At 38.1% G+C, this 22,763-nt stretch overlaps 1 protein-coding gene across 24 annotated transcripts in view; it reads right to left on the bottom strand.

Moving 5' to 3' along the window:
• Window positions 1–2,181: 2,181 nt before the first annotated feature.
• CADPS2 (calcium dependent secretion activator 2) overlaps window positions 2,182–22,763 on the bottom strand; it is a 287,279-nt gene continuing 266,697 nt past the window's right edge. For 23 of the 24 annotated variants that reach the window (XM_038155825.1, XM_038155814.1, XM_038155817.1 and 20 more), the window contains 2 exons: window positions 6,928–7,032; window positions 2,788–3,148 (listed from right to left, as the gene is read on the bottom strand). In XM_038155825.1, the coding sequence (XP_038011753.1) occupies window positions 2,978–3,148; window positions 6,928–7,032 (276 nt within the window). In that variant the 3' untranslated portion in view covers window positions 2,788–2,977. Of the gene's footprint in view, window positions 3,149–6,927; window positions 7,033–22,763 lie in introns of all 24 variants that reach the window. The other variant, XM_038155811.1, reaches the window with a different exon arrangement.

Raw genomic sequence — 22,763 nt, 5'->3', positions numbered from 1 at the left:
CACAAAAAGTCATAATCTTGTCTTGTTCAGGTGGGTTTTTCCTTATTTTTTTTAAAATTATGTCAGGATGTAGACAAGATTAACTGCTCCCTAAGGCATAGGGAGCTGGGGGGGACTCCCCTGGCTGCCTGGACAAGGCCCCACCAGTCAGGGCCAGTCCTACCACACCCAGCCAGGGAGCAGTGCAGGGGAAGAGGTGGTGGCAACTCAGAGACCAGATCATTAACATGTTTGTGATGGTCAGAAAGCTCTGAAGTCAACCTCTGGATCAGGTTCTAGATAAACAGGGCCCACAAACAAGCACATGTGGGGCTGTAGGTGAGGTGGGAATCCAGCACTCCTCTTCCATCACTGGGGTAGAGGCTAGCAGCCCTGAATAGAGCTGAGATTGAGTCCCTGGGCAGAGGCTGTGGCTGGGGGTCCCAGGTGAGGCCCATCAGGACCATGATGGCCTATAGTCTCTTGAGGAACTGACAGGTGAAATTAATATAATCTACTCTGTAATCATCCAAATTGATAGGGAGAGTTGTTTGCCTCATCAGGAAATCCTTCTTGGCATGGGGGCAGCTTGGGACAGAGGAAAAGCCCCAAGGGGAGGTTAAGTGCAAATCACTGTTTCCCCAAGGCTTTTGGCTAGCAGGGCTGGGCAGAGAGGCTAGTGATGGGTCACTCTGTTGAAGGAGACAGACCCATCACTTACCTCCTGGGTTGTGCTGGTGACAGGAACTTCTGTCCTGGTGTTTCTAGGTCCCACTCCAGCTCAAAACTCTCTTAGTGGCTTGCTAAAGATAGTGCTCAATTTGGATATTGCTTCCTACTCTTGTGTTGCCTTGGAACATTAAAAATCTAATGCCTTCCGGTGAAAGCCCTGCACAGACCTGGCACAACTCTGCAGCAGGAGGCCTTGGCAAGCACTGCAGGGCCACTGAAGTGACACCTGCCTTTACCTCTTTATAGCTGGTTTCTCCACAGGTCCCTCTGCAGGATCTAAGGAATGTCAGGATGGGGAGAGGGGAAGCAGGGAGAATTTTGCAGAGACAAAACTCCCTCTGTGTGTGACTGACACTGATCTCTGCTTTACTGGGTTTAGGAGATGGGTGTTACACTGGACAGCCTGGCTTCCTCTGCACCCTGTTGTCTGCCACAGCCAGACTGGGGCTGAGGCTGCAGCTCCTGCCAGGCAGCTTGTCCCTTACCAAGGCTGGGTCTCAGCCAAAGCCCCAAATGGCCCTTCAAGCATCATCAGCTTCCACACACCAGCACAACCAGGACAAATGACAGGAAAGGAATATGCAATTATTTTACTGCTATCAAAACCTGAATCAGCCATCTAGCAGCCTGGTAATAGGGAAAAATAATGCTTGGGCTTCCTGTGCCTCCTTCAGCCCAGCAGAGATGGGGATGAAAAGCTAAGCAGAATGGTCTACCCTACCAGCTCCCAGTTCTTCCTTGTCGCTGAATTCACCTCAGCTCATGGGATGATTAAGCTGGTTTGCCACAGAAAGAAGTTGCCACTTAGGATTTCTCTGTAGACACCTATGAGAAGTGTAACTTGCCCTTCCCTGCTTGGCTGAGCTTCCAAGAGTGCTGAAAGCCACTTTTCCCTGCAGCTCTCATTCTCAGTTCCTGCAGCCCTGCATGCTTGCAATAGACCCCTGAAATCCTACAGAATTTCTTGCACAGAAACCTCACATCAACCTTGTAAACCCACAACAGTTCCTCAGTAAAGTCCCTTAGGTATAATGCCATGGCTCAACAAGGACCTGGACAACCTATTATTACTTCTCTGGGTGTCATCTGTGTTCTTTCTGATTTTGTGTACATAAACTCGGGAATTGGTCATGCTCCCACAAAACAAACAGCATCAAAAAACCCCAAAAAAAACCAACCACAAACAAGGCTGCTGTGTTTTTTGTATGCTGTGTGAGTTTTGACTGATGAAAATTTGAATTCTTTCTAGTTCATCCTGAGGGCATCAAAAAGCAAGCAGTGGACCCTGTCTGTTCATCTGCTACTGAGAGATTTTTGTTTGCTTTTTTCCCTTATCAAGACATCGTGTCCTTGGATACTTGTTTGCTATATATATCTGCTCTATAAAAGAAACATATTTGCTATAAATCACTACGTAAATGAAGTAATTCAAAAACCTCATTCTCATAAGGAATCATACAATGGTTCAAATTGTTTGAAATACTGAAAACATCTTTTAATTGTAGAATTCTATACAAACTTGGGTAGATACATAAATGGCCACAACAAAATGTGTTCTTATTGCCTGAAAATTTTCACAGAAATACAAACATAGATGGCAAGCTTACTGACATCCAACAGGATGAGATATCTTTAAACTTGCAAAATGAATAGACACGACACTCCTAAGAAGTTTGTATGTGTTTGACTGTCCTTGAAGTTCCTCTGCTTATATACCAACCTCAATATACAAAGAACCAAGATTAAAATTTTTAATACACATCACATAATAATGTAAAATTAAGCACAAGAAAAGGGGAACAAATTGTAATCCTGAAAATACACAATTTTTTTTTTTTTTTACGTAGGGCATTGACTCATTCCAAGGATGATTTCCTGTATAGTTATGTTTTAAGTAAGACACACATCTTGTTTCTGCACAGGACATCAATATCAGATGGAGATACAAGAATGAATGGTAGCAAACATAAGGGAAAGAAATGTAATCACAAGTGGAACTCAAACTCCATGCCAGTGTTCTTGCAGCCCTAAGCAAAGCTATACATAAAAATATGCTACAACCATTATTCTCAAAAAGTCCTTGGCACTTTTCCTCTGATAATCTTTCTTTCTTTTTTTAATGGAGCAAATTACATTTCTGCACCGATATCATAAGGCAAAACTATAAAAGCAATTACAAGGACAAGTTGCCAAAAAACCCCAAGGCAAAGATAAACCCCACCCTCAGACCATCACCCCACAGCTCTGAATGCTCTGTGAAATAAAATCATCCCTCCTCCTCATCACTGTCTTTCATTGTAATGCCCTGAAGTCCTCCTGCATCCGTGACTGAGACTGTGGCCTCCTCTACGGTCAGCCGGCTGTGCACGGTCTCGTAGGTTTTGCTGTTCAGCGTCCCCTCCATCACGCCTTGCAGCCTGAAGTCTCGGTAGGTTTTCTGCGGCAAAAGTAAAACACCCTGAATTGGACTCCAGCAAGTCTGAGTTTCACTAAACACTGGCCATTTCTAGCATGCCAGTGGCACAGGTTTATTCCTCCTGCAGGTTAAGGACCTATCACCTTGATAATGATTTTGCGGTCTCAGTTTTTGGGCTGCGTGAGATTTCTACAAAGTCTAGAGATTCTAATTTGATGGTCATTCCTTTAAGAGATTGTATTTTGTGCTGCAGCACACTCCCAACTGCTGATTTCTCAGTAACTTCCATTTCTTTCATGTATTCAACAAGACACCAGCTGAGAATTTTTCTAAATACCCACTGAAATGTGAATCTGGCTACAGGTAGTTCAGTTCTGTCATTTCACAGAAATGTAAATGCCTGACCTTTTCCCCATAGTGTAATTTTATTTATACTTCTCTATACATTTATATGCCAAATGTGGAAAAATGATTATATATTACATTATAATATAATATATACTCTGATAATGAATACAGTTTATGATCTATACTATACAGTGTCAGAATTTCTGAGGTGACTACCTAGTTAATTTACATTTTAAGTCTCCACATCTTGATTCGCATCTACTCTTTCTTTTCATTTCAGAAGATTTTGTTTCCCTGGTATTCATGCTTTCTTTCTTCTTTGGTTTTCCATCATGTAAGAATTCTGAGTGGAATTGTTTTATTCACCAATGCTATGTTCCAGTAAGTACATGGAAAAATCATCTATGTACTTTATTTTTAAATTGTAACACATTTGAGATAATCTTTTCAGATGTTACCCTTAAAGGCTCAAAAAGGACAAGTTGATCTAGGCTGTTTCTTAATTTTGTGTATGCTATCACTAAAAATTCTCAATGTTTTGGAAGAGAATATGGGGAAAAGAAAATGGAAGATAATTAAGGGCTATCAGGCCCATTCCTTTGCCTGAGGAGGAGACCACGTACAACCCTTAGAGAAAGAAAAGATTTTACTCAAAACTTCAGAGAACTGCAAAAGACCACTCTTAAAATGGGTAACATTGGGAGATTTTTTTTTCTGCTACTATGATGATTATTTAAACCTTGTTTGAATCACTGCGACTGAGATTTATTTGACTTTCACAGGTCAACGTCAGAGTCAATGGATGCAGCTCATGTTTTGCTCACACACTCCTGCGAGTACCCTGCCTGGTCTTTCTCAAGTGTCACCATTGCATTCCCTTTTTATAACACTGTGCATTCAATTTGCTTTGATGCTGTTAACAGGTCCTACAGCAATTTCCTTCACTTTTACATTGTATTCTTCCCATTCTCAGACCAGTACTCCGGGGTTCAGACATTGCTCTTCTCTTGACATAGTTTTGCAGGATAATAACAATTCACTTCCAAGCTTAATTTTTCATTTCTCCCTAACTTTCTTGGTCCTTGACCCTTCTTTAGTCACATCCCTCTGCACGTGTCTCAGACATCTAATGAAACCCTCATACCATCATAAGCCTTTAAAGAGAATAAAGGGAACAATGTTTCTTCTTTTAGGCTTTCTTTATAAGGCCACTCCTCTGGTTGCATCCAAATCCAAAAGAATTATATTTCTCTTACTCATCCCATCTCCTTCAAAAATGACGTCCTACTTATTTGGGGTTTTATTGGTGTTTTTCCTTTTTTTAATTTATTTTTTAAAAAATATTTTTAACAGGTGACAGGAGCAATAAAGCTTCCTATAGGTTTTTTGGTGTTTTTTTTTGCTTTGTTTAATTTGTTTATTTTTTTCCCTACAGCAAACACAAAAATGCCTTCATTCACTCTATTTTGGAGGAACTATGCTTCCCCACATCTCTCTGCAGCTGGGCTGCAGCAGGAAAAGTTTCTTATGATACTCTTCTTGAACCATTGTTTTGTATTTCCCAGCAGACTTCTGTCTGCTGAGTTCCTGTTTTACCAGTTCTATCTTCACCCACCAAAATTTTCTGTCTTCCAGAACCAATATGATTGACATCATCTTCTTCAGTCTTTAACATCCACAGAAGGTGCCATGGAATAGCACAGTTGGAATTTACATGCAGAGCAAACCAGGTATATATATCTGGCATAAAAAAGCCACTGCCAGCAGCAGTGTTCCCACCTCCAGCAGGAGCCTCCCACTTTTGAACAAGGCTAACCAGTGTGGCAGGTGGCAGAGGGAAGGTAGGTTGGCAGTGCTGCTAATTCACCTGAAATTCACTTTTGTAAGAGTTTCCTTTAAACTCCCTGGGGGTATTTCTCTTGTCCTAAATTGTAGCACAAGATATTTCTCTTGTACTAAATTGTCTGCTCATTCTTAGATCTCATGGAGCACAAGTTTTAGATCCTCTAACACTTACCTTCTTCCTCAGAGGATGATAGCTACCTTGAAAAGGGACTTTTTACAAGGGCATGGAATGACAGAACGAGAGGGAATAGATTCAAACTGAGAGTAGGTTTAGATTAGATATTTGTACAAGTCTTCACTGTGAGGGTGGTGAGGCACTGGAACAGATTGCCCAGATAAGTTGTGGATGCCACATCCCTGGAAGTCTTCAAGGCCAGGCTGGGTGGAGCTTTGAGCAGCCTGCTCTATGAGAGGTGTCCCTGCCCATGGCAGAGGGGTTGGAACTAGATAATATTTAAGGATCCTTCCAACCCAAACCATTTTATGATTCTGCGATTCATTTGTGAATAGCTTTAAACTTTTCACAAGAGTAATTCATTTTAACAAGGAACAGCAAACTGCTTTTGCCGTTTGGGCACACAGTCAAGTGAAGAGCCAAATCCTGCTCCCAGAGAAATCAGTTAAGGGCAAAACCATCAAAGCCAAGCTTGGGTGTTTCAGGGAGCCATCATTATTATAACTGTTTTCTTGCATTTCTCTATGTTCCATTCATTTTTGTTAGTGGATCCTGAAAGCTGCAGCTGCAATTCCAGTGACCATGAATTAAAAGGCTTCTGACTTTATAGTCTCGCATGAACTTAATGAGAAAATTATTTAAGAAATCAAGGTCACCACTGACAACAGGTTTTTCTTATTCCACATTTGTATAGATAACAAGTATGTCCAAAGTTAAACAAGACAGACTTAAAAGGAAAAAATTCTGAAATGGTTTTCTGTCTCTTGCCTAAGGGTACCAACTAAGATCTGAAAGGGAGGTAGGAGCAAACTTTCTTTTATGGTAGCTTAACCCATAATTGCCTATTTCAAGGCATGTTACGCTCTGCTTGGAAGCTTTTGACATTGGCCAATGTCAATGACTGAGGACTGTCATTTACAGAGAAGAGAAGGGATTGGTATTTCTATTGATACTTATCCCTGAGTATGAAAGATTAGAAAATGTTATTTAATACATTGAATACTGTTTTCAATTAAGCGCAGTAATTGCATGTGCATAAAAAAGAAAATAGTTCCTATTTTTAGGAAAAAGGGGGAAAATGGAGAAGGAACACTAGTGAAATTATTCAGGTAAAACAAAAAAAATCGGTAACAAGACAAATAGTAATTTAGTAAGAATACTCATGCAGCAATGCTGTACAGCTAGCTGCAAAATCCCTTGGAACTATCTTAATTGTCCCCCAAATCTAGAGTATATAACAAATGCAAGTGCACATATAATTAACATTAAGGGGTTCAGTAAGTTATGTTACTCTTGGAATTTGCTTCAACTGTGGGGGAAAAAATCCCAACCTAAACCCACACATTTTAAAAGTTTTGGGTTGATCATCCATGTTACTACTTTATTACTTTTCTCTCTACTATGCCGTCTAATGCAAACATATTTTATTTACCTTCACTATCTTGATGAGAGTCTTCAGCTGGTAGATGTGAAGCTGAACATCTAATCTGTCAGCCAACCACATGCATATGACTTTCATGGAGTTGCTATACCATTGCTGAAAAGAAGGATAAAAAAAACAACAACAAACACCACCAAATAACCCTGCAGTATTCATTTAACAGATTTGGTAATGAGAGGTAATGAAACACTTTGAAATGATCACAGATCAGCACTTGAAGTCAACAATGATATAATTTCCAGTTATGAGAATTGCATGGGTCAGTAGGAAATCAAATAACTTGACCTAAACCATTCTTTACATGAATTAGCACCTGCCATTTTTTTCTTTCAGTTACAACATATTCAAGCAAAATAGTGTTATGCACTTTGTTATCTGTCAGTGAGAATGGGTATTAAAGATACAATTACAGGAGAGAATTGACAGCTAAAGCAGCCAGGATAGAAAGAGGTAGGCTATCTTGAGAGAGAATTTACAATAACTAGATTTTTCAATCCAGACAGGAAAACAGTACCAAATAATAAGAAACCTGTCTTTTTATTTTCTTTATTCTCTTTTCTCTTTTTAATCACTTCATCATTATCTAAAAAAATATCAAAAATCCCTGGAAACTGTTTTTAAATATGATCAAAACACCACTCCACCCTTCTCAAAATAACCATATTAAGGTTTTGGTTTACATTAATTACTAATTATACTTACAGCCTACCTTATTTCCTTTTTATCTCTTAGGCATGGGCATGTTTTCACTCAACACTTCACAAATGGATGGGTTAAGAATAAGCCCTCTGCTGCTGTACTGTAAAAAATGCTCAGTTCCAAATAGCTACTGTAATAGTTCTTCCACATTAACTGGATTAGAAGAGATTTTACTAAATATATTTGTAACTTTTTCCCCCCCTCCCATAAAATCACAACCAGATGTCATTTAGTCAAACTGTAAAAAAGAAGGGATTTTTTTTTCATTTCAACAGTGAGAGATTAAAAGAGTTTGTGTCATAGCTCTAGTCTCTTTTCCCAAAGGAAAGAGGCTTAAATTATTTTCTAATATAATTTCCTGTCTCTTTGCAAAATACAGAGATATGCAAAGAGAGGAAATCGTGCATATTTAAAAATGCAGCATGTTAGGCGTGGTATATTTTGTGAGAGTAATTCAAAGGAAGTATCTAACATGTCTCATTATCCACCTCCACATGAACAAATAAAATAAAATATATACTAAAAATATGAAGACAAATTACTTGCTACTGGATGTAACAAAAGAAAGAAATAGAATTCTTCCATCAAAATGTAGCTCTCTGTAAAAAGCTTGAAATACATACAGTAAATAACTACAAATACATTTTCCTTACAGGGAAAAGTCTCATCACACTATAACTATCAGTTTTGAGAGAAGTTTGAAATTAGATATTCATATAATAATTCTTCTGTTTATTTTTTGTATGTGTTAAATTATATTTTAATTATAAATCACTGAAAAGAAATAACTTTTACTTTTTAGAGCTTCTCCTATTAATTTACTATCTTACAGAAGGGAAAAAATGCACCACAAAAAGGGCAGACAGCTACATATTTCATAAAAGTAGTTTGATTTATTCATTAATTGTGGGACTAATTAGATATTCATAAAATACTGTTTTTAGATCACTGAATGACATTCTTATCCTATTTACATTATTTCATCCCTAACATGCATGCTGGTATTGATTTCCTTTGTAAGTACCTGCAAAATATTTTTAATGTGACAGATTTGTTGCTAAGTGGTAAATTATATGACAGGTGTTGTATGTGTACAGATGTCTAGAAAATTAAATGCAGTTGTGCTTATTAATTGGGGAACTCTATTGATCTAAATAAACATAGAAATTCCTACATCAAACATTCTACCCAAATGCAGTAAGACAAGCCAAGAAATTATATTATCACTCAGACTCTACTGTTTTTAATTGTAAACACATTCCTGGTGAAGAGAACTATTTTAGTAGGGAAGCTTTTTGAAAACTGATACTTAGCAGTAATGCATCTGTTATGTATTTTGTTTGTATCAAGTAGAATGCAGAATGGGCTCAAACTTGCTCAGACAAGCAATCTACAGACAGGACTGAAAATTCTGAGACTGATTTTCCCATGCAACAATACTGAACAGTGACAGATTAGACTGTTCTGACTGACTGACAATAGACTCTTCCAGTTTTCTGGCAAACTGTTTTAAAGCCCAGCCAGGAAACTTATTTAAGATGGATGCAGTAAAACTTCGACTCTACATACCTGTGATATTCTTACATGCACTGAAAACAAAGCTAAAACATTGGAGGAAATTAATTCTCTACTCAACTTTATGAATGAAAGCAATATAATACGTTGTCCTGACTAGCTTTGATGCATTGAACTTTCAGTACAAATATTTAATTTGGTGATTGTGAAATAATACTACAATACTTGCTCTTCTGTCAACATACCTTGTTCAGAAAAAATATGACTACTGTTTTATTAGAAAAAAAAATTAACAGTATTTTTAATAAAAATCACATCCAGGATATTTGTAGAATTCTCCCAGAGGTACCTGTGGGCAGGATTCTTGTTAATGATTGATCTTGTATCCACTAGTTTTGAGGACTTAGTATAGGCTGAAGCCACATAAACTTAAATCTGCTGGACTCCATAACAAGAAAATAAAGATTTCCCTATAACTTCTTTTTGAGTCTGTTAAAAAGCACAGCACTGCAAATTCCTCTCGGAGAATCCAAGGCCACACATTTTGACAATGAGCATCTTAGAGAGGCAGGGATGGATCTCTTGTGACTGATGGGAACCTATTGCAAACCCCAAAACTTCAGTGACTGGATAGTTGCCCTGAGAATACTCAGTTAAAACATCAGCAACAACAATTGCTTTTAACCAGATTTAAGAAAAAATAACTTTCCCACTAGTAACAATAGCAGTGAAAGGACAATGCATCTCTTGCAGATGTTCATTAGTTGGTACTAATGCCACATTCTTTGCTGTTGTCCATGCAAGAGTAAAGCAGTAAGTGTTTATTACACATTTTTTCCAAATCAGCAGATAACAGCAGCGAACCACTTTAACAAAAACGTGTGCCTCGCTATTTCCTCCTCTCTCCTTATTCACAGCCCATCCAGCTCCTGTAAGGGCATGCATTACTCACTTCATTTTCCTGAGCTACCTCTTTCAAAGTAAAAAATAAGAGAAAAGGAAAGGCTAGGGTTGACTCTGTGAGACCCTTGTATTTATTCACACTTATTGTGCATGACTGTACACTGGTAAATCATATTAGCAGCCCGTCTCCCCATCAAGCTGCTACTTGCTTTCCAGCCCTGGGAAGGTTCAACAAATCAACAGGAGCACGGAAAACAGAACATCAGTCTAATCTAGTGTTTAAGGTGAAGTTTTCAAACCCAATCTAAGAAGATCTTTAGAGCAAGCAACAAGCTGAAGGGCTCAGAAGGTGGTATTGACAATGAAAGAGTGTTGAAATATTGAGAAGCGCAGCACTTGTGCATTTTTAATAACAAGAGGGTCAACAAGGACACAGCTCCCTCAGTGCCAATAGTTGCCACACCAGGGCTATAAACGCTCTCAGTTCATCAGATTTCTTAAACAGTTCATCAGCTTTCTTAAACACCCTAAACCCCCTCAGCAGACCTTTAGTCTTAAATTAACAAACCAAAGCAATGAAAGAGGGTGCAGCTTGAATGGCCAGCATTGATCCCCAACGGGGCTCGGCGCAGCTACAGGCACTGAAAAACTCGTTCCATTGTCAGGAGGAATTGACAAACCTCCTGGCCTAAATAGTGCAGCTCAGACGGGCTGGAGGCACGCAGCTGTAAAGGGCTCCCCTCGCCCCGCTCCCAGCGCTCACAATGCGCCAGGCATGAGCTCTTTGTCAGGCCCAGACTCTGCAATTTTCTAACAAGGATTAAAGTTGTTTCTCGGCAGGGCTAGTGAAAAGCGATTTAGCAACATACCGTGCTTTCTTCAGGCAAGTTAAAGAGAAGTAGTTAAGGAATTTCATTATTCTGCTGACCGGTGGAAATACAAAACAAATATAATAAATATTCACCACCTTTCTGGGTGCCTGAGCTATAACATTCACAGAATGGTTCAATTAAATATAACACTTATTGGCTGAAAGCAAGCACTTCAAATTTATTTTTGAAGATTTATAAAAAGGTGCAGCTGTTTGCCACCTGGAAGGAGGCTCAATACATAGCAATACACAATGGCTTAGTCCTTCAAGGGCTGGTATCCCTAACGCCTGAGTCACAAGACCCTGTTGAGTTTCTATACCTTGACTGCTCTTGATAAATGGGCATTGTCATAATGCTTTCTCCACTGAGTATGGCAGGGGAACAGCTTTTCTAGGAACTGCATTTTATGCTCCTGCAGAAGCCTTTATCGCACTATTGATCAGGAATTCAGTCGCTCAGACAACAACAGGGTGTTTCTACTTCCTTCACCTTCACTTGCCCTACCAGAAACAGTAACAGAAAGTATACTTCTCACTAAAGACACTGTACACTAAATGCAGCATAAGCTAAAATGAGAAAATGAGAAAATAATAATGAGCTAATATAAGACAAAAAATGAGCATGTTAAAATTTAAGTGCTAAAATGCCTAGTTTTTATTAAAGGTCAATGCTACTATATTGCTTCAAGTTTATGACAGCACTACAAGTAGACCATGGAACTTTTAGGACATTTTAAAATATAAATTAATTATTTCTTAAAAATGCAAACAGCAAAAGCTGAAAAAAAGGTCCTGATTTAAGTTTCACAATTTGTTTCCCTTTTTTGCAAAATATGAATAGTCACACTGGTTGCCTTTGTTGAATGCTAAAGATAATGAGGGACACCAATGTCATATGTAGTGTTTTTGAAAATACTCAGAGGTCTAGAAGTTATAGCTTTATTTTCAAGTTAGGCAGATTTTTCAAGTTAGATATATATCATCCACTTAAATGAGGATTTTTACCTCAGCAATGATGAGTTCATACACTCTTCCAAAAGCTGGGAAGTCTTTGTAACTCTGAAAGCACCTCCCAAGTCATGGGGGGTCATCATGATGCCAGGACATTTATTGCTTTTGCATCTTTTTTTCCCCCTAGGAACTTCTATTTAAGATAAACTGAAAGAAATTAAACTAAGTATGAGTGGAAAATCTGTGCAGTTGGCCTTGTTGGAACCACAAGATTAGCAGGAAGGACAAACAAATGAAGCTTTTTCCCTATGCAAAAAGAAAAAAAAAAAGAGACATTTAAAAGCCTTTGATCTGGAAAATGCTAATGACTGAATCAATATTGTGCCAAATGCAAGAACTCCACCTCTATTCCCCATTTCGCTAGAGCGCCTTCCTACATTTTCATTCAAAGACTTGTCCAGAAGTCCTCCCATTGCTGAGTCACTTATTTCTGCTGCAATGCTCCTGTGTTCCCTCGTGAGCTCCTCCTTTGTTCTGAGCCTCTGACACATTCTTCTTTCACCTCACCAGTGTCTTACTCTCCTAATGCTTGGCACCATTTATCCAGGAACCATCCTGGAAACATTTCAGGCTTTCATCCACCTTCCGTGTTCTGCTTCCACCTCTGGGCCTGGAACGCTAAGTCATGTTTTGAACTTTGTCTTAGCAATGTGCAAAAATGCTGACAGCCTAAATTACAGGTATAGGTATCAGGAAAGGAGAGGTGAGAAAAGAATCAGACACCACAGTCTGCTTCAACACTCAAAATTCTGATACAAGATTTCGTAAGTTTAGTGATTTGAAATTGCAAACTTTGTTTGGGTACTCGTGCCCCTTCCCCCCCCTCCCCCTTTTAATTTTTTCCTACCCTCCCTACTCTCCAACCTCCATTTTTTTTTTTTTTTTTTTTTAAATCTGATTCTAATAGATTTAAGAACTTGCTTCTTGCACACTACTTGGCCAAGGAAGAAAGTTTTTCTTTCCTCCTGTGGGATGCTTCCTTTGGCTTTCTTATGCCTTTCCTATTTTTTTTTTTTTTGTGCCATTACTCCAACCTCCCAGGAAGCTCAGAAAGCATTTTGTTTTTCCTAAGAACAAATACTTCAGTCTCTTTTCTGCCTATTTGAATGAAGGATTCCCACTGCCACTCCCAAAGCAATCAGGGGAAGGGAAAGAAGCGCAACAGAAAAAGGGACCCAAACCTTGATGGAAAGATCTTGTTCAGAAAGACTTTTGACAACAAAGAAGTGAACAGTTGTTGGATGGGATATTTTGATGATAAAAGGAAACAAAATTAATTTTCAGAAATCAATAATGACAAGAAAAGAAAAACCATGGCTCATTTAAAAGCACATTAAGCATCTTTGAAATTCTTGATCAAAAAGGATATATAGTTCTGAAAAACCAAAGAACATCTAATGTATGAAAAGCTTATCTTTTAGAAGGAAAGTAGGTTTTTTATATTTTTGGCTTCTAATTAGAAGATGGCTAGTTGCTATAGAACTGCTGCCAATTCACAAATAAATATACACTTTCATTGCAAAATATACAGTACTCATATGCGCCTGTATTTCATATTGGTTGTTATATAGTAATTTACAATATTTATGCTACTGTATAATGTTTGTGACCTTTTTTTTTCTGGCTTCTTCACATATGGCAGATAAGCTGAAAAACTGGAAGTTTGCAAAATTAGACACACGTAACTTCCTTCCATATCTGGACATATGTAATGTTACTGTTCTGCTTTTAAACAGTAGGTACTAGCATGATGTTTATGACTGTGAGAGACTAACAGTATAAACAGTTTCTCTGATCCACTCTGGATATGCACTGCATCTGTGAACAAAACTTCCATAGGTTATTCTGGTGCTAAACTCTGTGGAGCAAACACTGTCAGTCTTGCTACACTGTGTTGTGTTGCAATTTGGGTGTATCCACAAACATCCTCCAAGGCACAGAACGGGGAACATCACTTGAGTGACCCTGAAATGAAAGCCAGCTTGGATCCTCAAAATAAACAAATTAACATAATGCAAAATGACCAAGTTGTTACTCATTATAACAGTTGCCTCTTGCTATCAGGCTCTAGTTTCAAAAGCCCTACAAATGTATTTAGCTGTACGAATGCTAAGCAGTCTTCCTAAGTGAATGCCTAACATTACAGAATCACAGAATGGTTTGAGTTGGAAGGGACATTAAAGATAATTTAGTTCCAATCCTCCTGCCATGGGCAGGGATGCCACCCACCAGACCAAGCTGCTCAAGGTCACATCCAACCAGACCTTCAACATTTTCAGGGATGAGGCATCTCCAACCTCTCTGGGAAACTTGCTCCAATGCCTCACTACCCTCTGAGTAATTACTTTCTTTCTAACATCTAATCTAAACCTACACTCTTTCAGTTTAAGACCAGCGTCCCTTGTTGGGTCACTACATACCCGTTTAAAAAGTCTCTCTCCCTCCTTTTTATAAGCATCCTAATTGTACTGGAAGGCTGCTATAAGGTCTCCCTGGAGCATTCCCTTCTCCAGGCTAAACAACCCCAGCTCTCCCAGCCTGTCTTCACGGGAGGAGAGCTCCAGCCCTTGTATCATCTTTGAGGCCCTCAGTAAGGCTAAAGGTCTGGGTTCACTGCCTGTAAGGTATGAAGTCAAGACACCCATCTCTCCTTTAGCCCACCCTTCCAGAACTCCTTGGGGACTTCTCACTCCCTGGAGTGAGATATCATCAAGAGGACCACAGGAAACCTCCTGTTAGCTGCATTTCTCCCTTAAAGTAAGAATATTCTTCATCTCAGTACCAGAAGTGAGATAGGCTGAAACTGGGCCAGAATCTGTGCTGTAGCTTTTACACTCACTTTAGTACTTTTTGTCCTAGAATCTTCTACTTAGACTCCCTGCTCGCTGTGGAGTGAGGTCAAGTACATATTTTTGTTACAGTATTTACACCCTCCTGAGTTCTTCCGAGTGAATATTTACAGGCAGCTCATTTCTTTCCACCTCAGCAATCTTGACTCATCCATTTATGTTATTGCAGTGTTGTGTGAGGGAGCTGGATGTAGCTGTGAAGCTGGCAGGGAGATGCACACTGCTGAGCTACTCCTCTCTTACACCACAGCAACTGGGCACTACACCGGGCTGCCCTAATGTGGAGCAGAGGTCCACCCTCCTACCTCCCTCTTGCTTCTCTCCTCCCCTTTCTCTTTGGATGGAATGTCCTTGGACTGGGCAGGTGCCTGGTTTGCTCCTTTCCATCCTGGACCTTGTTGTCCATGAACACTCTTTCAGCTATGGAAATTTTTCAGCTGCGTTGGGGTGGTTTTTTGAGCTGATTTTTATCTGCATTATTTTTACTTTTTTCCTTGTTCTTTAAATGCAGTATAATGCAAAAGAAAGTCAATGCAATGTAAATTAAGAAAATATACCTTGAAAGACATGAAAATTATTTTAAAAAAATCATCTCTATATAGTTCAACACTTCTGCACATTTAAATCAGCACTAAAGCTTTGGTTTCCCATGACTGAACAGGTGAAAAAGCTCTTTCCACTGACAAATCTGTGTCAGAGCACTCTGCAGCATCTTTATCTATTCTGATTTGTAACATAGCAACCTCCTTCTGTTGTGCCTGACTCTTTATAGTAAAACCAGATTATTCTTATGGTTTCTGGCACTATTTTCCTTGTAATGTGGTAACAATGTGGCTGTGTGCCTATTTGTGAACACTTATGAAGAGTTTTGTTTTACTTTCCTTTTCCAACTAAGCTTGACCCAAATGAAATACAAGTATAAACATCAAACCTGTAAGTAAGGTTTGAGAAGCCACAAGGTTTTCCTGCTGTTTATGCGTGTGTGAATTACAGTACATCAAGAAATCAATATTTCCTAGATGGTGCTTGTGCCTGGCACTTCATGGTGAACAAACATTAGGTAAGACAATACAAATGGTACAATCCTTATTGATTTCTCTTGACTGTGTAGAATGTGAAAGCTGCAGCCACAGTTAACACTTACTGACAGCCTCATCTACAGTTTCAGTGCTATTTTATATTTTTATAGTTGTCCATGCTCAATTGATTCTATTAAGTTGCTAGACACATTTCAAGCCATCTAGGTAAGAAGAAAAAGTGCAGTGCCTGGAATGAGATGCTGCTGCTTTATGCCTAAGCAGGATAAAAAGGTTAAAGGACTAAATTGGGCCTGGATGCTGGAAGAAGGTCTCTCTTAACAGATAGAATTGTTATTGTTTCTATTGAATGGATATTGTGAGTGATGGATAGATCCATATAACTAAGCTAATAAATGAATGAACAGTATATACCAGAAATGCTTATGAGGAAACTGTACTGGAAGCTCCCAGTATTATAGACCCTCCCCAAAGAAACAATCAAAAACTCCTTGTGGTTCTATTTGATTGAAAAACTTCCCTCAGGGAAAAAAAAAAAAGTCAGATGGGTTTTAAAATATTAAGTTTAGGATTTTTTTTTCTCCTCATTACATCTGAACCTGTTGTGACTTGTAACATCCATTTAAAATTGCTTTTTAGGAGCAATTTATACATTGTTCTTTATTTCCTTTCCAAAAAAGGGAACTTCTCACACAAGTCAGGGAACTTAGGGGGTAGGGCAGTATAAGGAATTCTGAATATCAGGCTATGAGTTTTAGTACCCTAAAAATAATCTTCTATTTTCCTTTTATACCCAGAGAGCACTTTCAGCAAGATATCAGAATATCTATTTCATAGTTTCTTACTTCCCAGCTGGAAAAATTTAATATGATTGAATTGGTGTGAAAAAGGTGTCAGACATCCATTCCATGAATACTAAATGCGGACTGGACTATTGGATATTTAATGTCTTGGGAAAATAATTTTTGTATTTTTTGGGTTGTGTGGTACACAACAAAAGGTAAATTCAGGAATTAAGAATGGCATAAAGAATGAAGACATGAAAGTGTATCATATGAAAGCCATATAAAATACAGTCATATTATATCATTGTGTTTCTCTAGAGAAAACACTATCAGCTTCAGTATAAAACAGCTTACAAAGTGCTGAATATTCTGATCCTGAAGCAGGAAACTCTGAAGCACATGCTTTACTTTTAAGTGTGTTGTGGTTGTACTGATTTCAACAGTACTGAGCTTTGCTGCAGTCATAGCAGCATAATCAGCACCCTCCAAGAGTGGGCACTCTTTTTCTCAGCATAATCCAGAAAAAAAATCAAAGAAAACTTCTATACTATATGAAAACAGAGAGAGGTTACATTTTTCAGACTTCAAATGAACTTTTTTTCTTTTATAGAGATTGCTACCTTGAAAAATGAGGTGATTCTATTTGAAAACATCAGGAATAATTTAGTGAACTTTAAAAAGACTTTACACAGTAAGTTTGCAAGATGTTTCTTCCATCTTGCAGAAGAGTTTCCTGTATTTGAGCATGTCAATATAACTTACTTTTTCAATGACACTGCCTACAGTTTTCTTTAAAATTCTTTTACTAAAAAAGAAACAACTGTTTCAAAACAACAAAAAATTCTGTTAGATCATGAGACAACTATAGAGTGGTTTTCATATCACGAGCTTTCTATTTCCCCTATAAAATAAGAGATGTAATTAAAGATGAGTTAAGACTTTGGTGAAAATCTAAAGAGCATCGGCAAATCTGAGCACTGCTCAGCTTTTCAATTGCTTTTCTACTTCTCGGTTCTTTTAAATGGTTTTCTATGGCAGGAACATTTTTCTTAATTAGTCACAGCTAATTACTGTTCTGGCATAGACAAGTAATCAGAAATGTCAGAGCTGCAAGGCTACATCTCCCTAATCCTTTGATAATAATTTAGCCTCCTGGGAGGGCCTCAAGCTGCGGTAAGTAGTGGCTGACAATAAGGCAAAATTAGGTGGGCAGCAGACCATTAGGATAGAAAAATAAAAAGCACTACCAAATCCTGCTGAGCACCATCAGGCAACTAACTACACTGCCAGATGAGGTGCCTGTTTAAGCCTGTGTTGTTAATTAGCTGATTCTACCAGACCTGCCACATATGTCCAGGTGCATCATGCAAAGATGCGTATTTCTGGGTTTGTGCCAAAGGACAATTTTGCACTGTGATCAAATTTCAAGAATCTGAGAAACAAGCCCACATATTTCTTGAAGATTACTCTGAGTTATCAAAGAAATAAGAAGATCAACAAGCTACAATCCATTTTTGTTGAGTATTTTTTTAAGTAATTAGGCACGGTCCTCTCATGTTTCTCAGAGGTTAATACAAACACAGCTTTTGATTCAAATGTGGCCTTTAACCAAGTAGACCTTTTGTCAAATCACACACTTGCAAATAATTACATAACAACAAAAGTGAAGATTACTTATTAAAATTAGCGTGACAGGAAGTAATTTGAGAATAAGGAAAAAAACCCCACAATTTAAATTTTCTAGAAAAACATTGTTGACTACTAAATACTACAAAATAGTGCTTTTGAGGTAGACATAAGCAGCACAACGAGTTGGTACTACTGAAAACTCAATTTAAATTAAGTGTTCCTCTTAGCTGTGTAACACCATGATTTGCACATTTTTCAACATTTTTGTTGTAATAGGTCACAAAATCTATAGAAATTAGGCAATTGAATAAAGCACTTGGCAAACAGAATGAATGGCAAACAGAAATTAGTCAGATGAGTACTTCGTATCTTCATTTAGCCATTGAGCAGAGCACATATCATAATAACCTTTGAAGAATAATTAAGACCTCAAAAAATCTCAAGTACATCATTGAACTTAATTATTTCATCCTTGCTACTAATGGAAAATAATGGTTGGAATATGGGAACACCACTAGCATTTAATAAACATTCTGGGCAAAATACAAGCAGTTTTTCAACAGAAAAAGAATATCCCATTACATCTGAACCTTTGAAATACAAAAGCCAAAACCAGCTATGTAAATCTGGAGTGCTTAAGCTTTTAAACTGGTTATGAAGATGCTCAGTCTTTCTGCACTCCAAAGCCAGTTGTGTGAGTTTCCTGCCATATACAACTCCTACACAGCTTGTTGGATTGCTGCCCTGCACAAGGCCACAGCCTACAGGAAGTCCTTCCACATGGGCAGTCCCTGCAAAGTCAGCAGGAATACTGCATCACACCACACCGGTTTAGCACCAGAGGAGATGGGCAACATCTGCTCACAGGTGCCATCTTGTACAAGGTTACCACGGGCACCACTCTGCCAGCGTTCACCTCTCCAGGATGTGCACTCTGACTATTTTATGTGTTTATGGTACACTTGGGAAGAGGTTTCCCAGAAATTATAGCCTATAAAAATTGGAAACCCTTGTTGTACCAATGGCTGAACATTGATGCATTAAAGCTGTTCTCTGAAACCATTCTTTATTTCTCAGAGCATCAACCACTTATTGCATAAAGATTTCACTGCACATACAGACTTAATAAAAGAGTAATCATACATCTGTTTAAACCATAAGTTTTCCACAACAGACACAAATACAACCTGTTAGATAATGCTCTCAATGGCAAAAACACCAAGAAAGAATCTGAAGCAAAAGTGTCTGGAATGACTCTTTTTGAATATCCATACTTCACATGCAATTCACAGGTGCAAGAAAGTGAGAATCTACCCAGGTGGCACTTAGGAACTAGACATCACTACAGAAAGTTAGTGTTGCATCGATCTTTTCACACAGCTATATGCAAAATTTAAAAAATGCTTTTCCAAGAGGTTTGTCAACAAAATCCAATTTTGTTTAAAGGAAATAGTTTTTAATTTACAAGTCTGATGTATATTACAATGCTCAGGAGTTCAAGATTTCTTAGTCCCATCTTAAAAATTCTAGTAGAAACATGAATCTCAGTCTAGCCAATAGAAATAACTTGGCATGTTTATGGACACAGCACTGCATTTATCAAAGTTAATGGTAAAAGGCCTATTGATTTTGAAAAGGTAGAACCAGATCCCACAGGAATTTCATGGTTGGGTATTTTTAAAATATAATTTTGTGATCAGATATGCAGCACTGTTTTTAGATAGGCTGCACAGATGCTCTTACATTATCTATGAAATGGATTGTCTTTATAAATAAGAGAGGCATTAATAAGAATTAGTAATATTATCTATTTCTTCTAGGTTTGTGTAATTATATTCTAAATATTTAATTTCTCCATTTACCAACTTGATTTACTGTCTTTTCTGAAAACAAATATCAAAAAAATTATTTACAAAAAATTAAAACTAGAGTAATGTACTGTTTCTTAAACATTAACCCAGAGCTACTGCAGAGCTCAATCATATGCAATAGATTATAAAAGTTTCAAGTGCTCTTTAAGAAATGTGATGTTAAAAACAAATAAACACTACTCTCCTTGTGCCCTAAACTATAAGCTGTTACTCCATGAGAGTAGGAGACAAATGTCCTGAATCCCTGTGACAGAAGGAATTTGACAAGCACAACTCTCAGCTGATTTTAGGAAGAAGACCACGTCCCATACTGCAAAGGAAGGAAAAAATTCCCACGTCTTTGACAAACAGACTAGGGGAAAAAATCTTTGTGACTTCAAATCTGGTGACTAGTTTTGAGAACAGGGAGGCAGCACACTGACCTGGGAGAGACCAGTGCTAGCAGGAGCACCTGGACATATCACTCCGCCTGCTGTCTACAGTCCTTCTGGAGGAGGTAATAATGAAATGTACCCAGAAGCTGAGTATTTCAGTGGAAATGAAGGAAAAAAAATCCACCTTGGTTCTGCCGCATGATCAGCAGATGTACTGAAGCACAAGATTTAAATGGTTTAAAAACGGTGCAGAAAAACTACCAGCCCAGTCTTTCTCCAAAGTCACCAGAGATTTGAACCTCTTTCATATTTAAGGGTTCATATCACAAGCTGAAGTTCCATTCTACTTATTTTCATATTTTTGTATAGCAGGGCACTGCTTTTATAGGCTGAGTAAACACTGCCATAAAACACCACATATTTTTTGTCTTCTCTCCAGTTTGAAACTACTCAGGTAGATTAAAAATGTTACAACTCCTAGCCTTAACATATTGTAACTCACTGTCAGACATTTGTACTTGTATCAATATTATTCTTAAATTTAAGTGATCTTTTTTATGTACATGACTTGTTTGATAGACATGCTGTTCACTTGGTCACCATAGCAGCTGTTAGCATACAGCAGCCCTGGATCAAGTCAGCAGGGATATCTGGATATAAATAGTTTGCAATTATACATTTTTGTTGGGTTAAAAAAGTGTCTCAGGCCTGATCTTCTCTATATTTACAACTAAGACCTCTAGCACACAGAAAAGTCAGGTTTTTTGTTTTTCTGGAGGAGGTAGTTCCCTGGCTGAAGCACAGGAAAGTGTCCTATTCCTCTTTCACTATGCTGATTATTTCTTAGCTGATACTAATTCAATGTGTTTTAAGAGGAAAGCAACTGTGATCTACAGCTCTATCGAGTCCAATGGCTTCAAGCACATTAACATAAAGAAGTGAATATATTTTATTCTTTCTATTGAAATATAACTTGATAGATTTGAATTTATAAAAAGAGTACCTAGGTTTTCTTAAATAATAATAATAACAATAATTAAAAAAAAACTTCAAAAATAATTTGCAAATTCTTGCTCAGTCATAATGTTCTAAATCTGAATTAATGTAAGGAAATTAACAGAGTGAGATGACTTTGTTTCACATTTCTGCATGCTATGAGAATCCATATTTGTTAATGCTTTTTTAATGCTGCATCTGTCCAATCAATAATATCTCCCAGTGTGATGTTACATAGAAATGTGATACCAGCATGTAGAAAGAAAAATAAAGACACAAATAGGTCTCTGATACAAAAAATACACATTAAATATATATTTTTTCTTTTCTTACAAGACACAAGCATTGGTCACAGCAGCATACAATGTACACTACTGAGTAAAAGGGACAGAAAAGGATTTGCAAACTCAAAGGCAAGTGCTGTATCAGAACTTGTATCCATACAGGAGATGTTTCCTTGTGCTGAAAAGCTTAATTGCTGAAATGACATTCAGAAGAGGAGCTGAACCCACATGAACCCAGCCCTACTGAAGCCCCGTCCCTGTGCTAGTGCTGAGCCAAAATGTGCCAGGAACTGTGCTGGTGACTCAGGGGTGTGGAGGATCCCGTGACAGTTCCCAGGCCTGTGCCCAGGCCTTGGCCAGTGCCCCACATTGACACAGTCTGAAAATCAGTCCCATCATTGGACAATCCCATCCCATTGACATCAAAAAAGTCAATGTGGCCTCTCCAGTGAGACTTGGCCTTAGGCAGATAATTTTTATTAACATTCAGGAAATGACAACATAGGCAAAAATAACCCCCAAAGAAAAGCAAAAAAATAGAAACTTGAAAATGAAACATATGCTTGCAGATTCATTGCAAAAGCAAACTGAAGCAGAAGTTGCTAATACGGTTTTAGTACTTTGTGAAGGTGCCAGCTGGATGGATGATAATTTTTCTACCCCTGCAGGGCATCAAAGCTTTTATAAAATCATTCTTTTCACACATATTAGCACTTAGCTTATTAAAACAGATGATACTTTTTTTTTTTTTTTTTTTTTTTGTTTTGTTTTGTAAAGATGCCTGGGAGTGTCTGGAAATATAAAATCTGAGAGTTAAGTCTTATTTTGACCACTCAGCCTAACAAACAACAAACACTGACATGACATGCCATGGCTGAGAGTCTATGTTATGGGACCTTCTGTGACTGCCACAACTGTAGTGTCACAGTAAAGGCTGTGAATTGCTGTTATGAAAACATTTGCTGTAACTTGCATAATTAAATTAAACTGCCAGCAAAGCTTT

The sequence above is a fragment of the Motacilla alba genome, chromosome 1A (assembly GCF_015832195.1).
Source record: "Motacilla alba alba isolate MOTALB_02 chromosome 1A, Motacilla_alba_V1.0_pri, whole genome shotgun sequence".
In the NCBI taxonomy this organism is placed as follows: Eukaryota; Metazoa; Chordata; class Aves; order Passeriformes; family Motacillidae; genus Motacilla; species Motacilla alba.
Note: the sequence above shows the minus strand (reverse complement) of the source record. Positions and strands in the feature narration are given on the sequence as shown.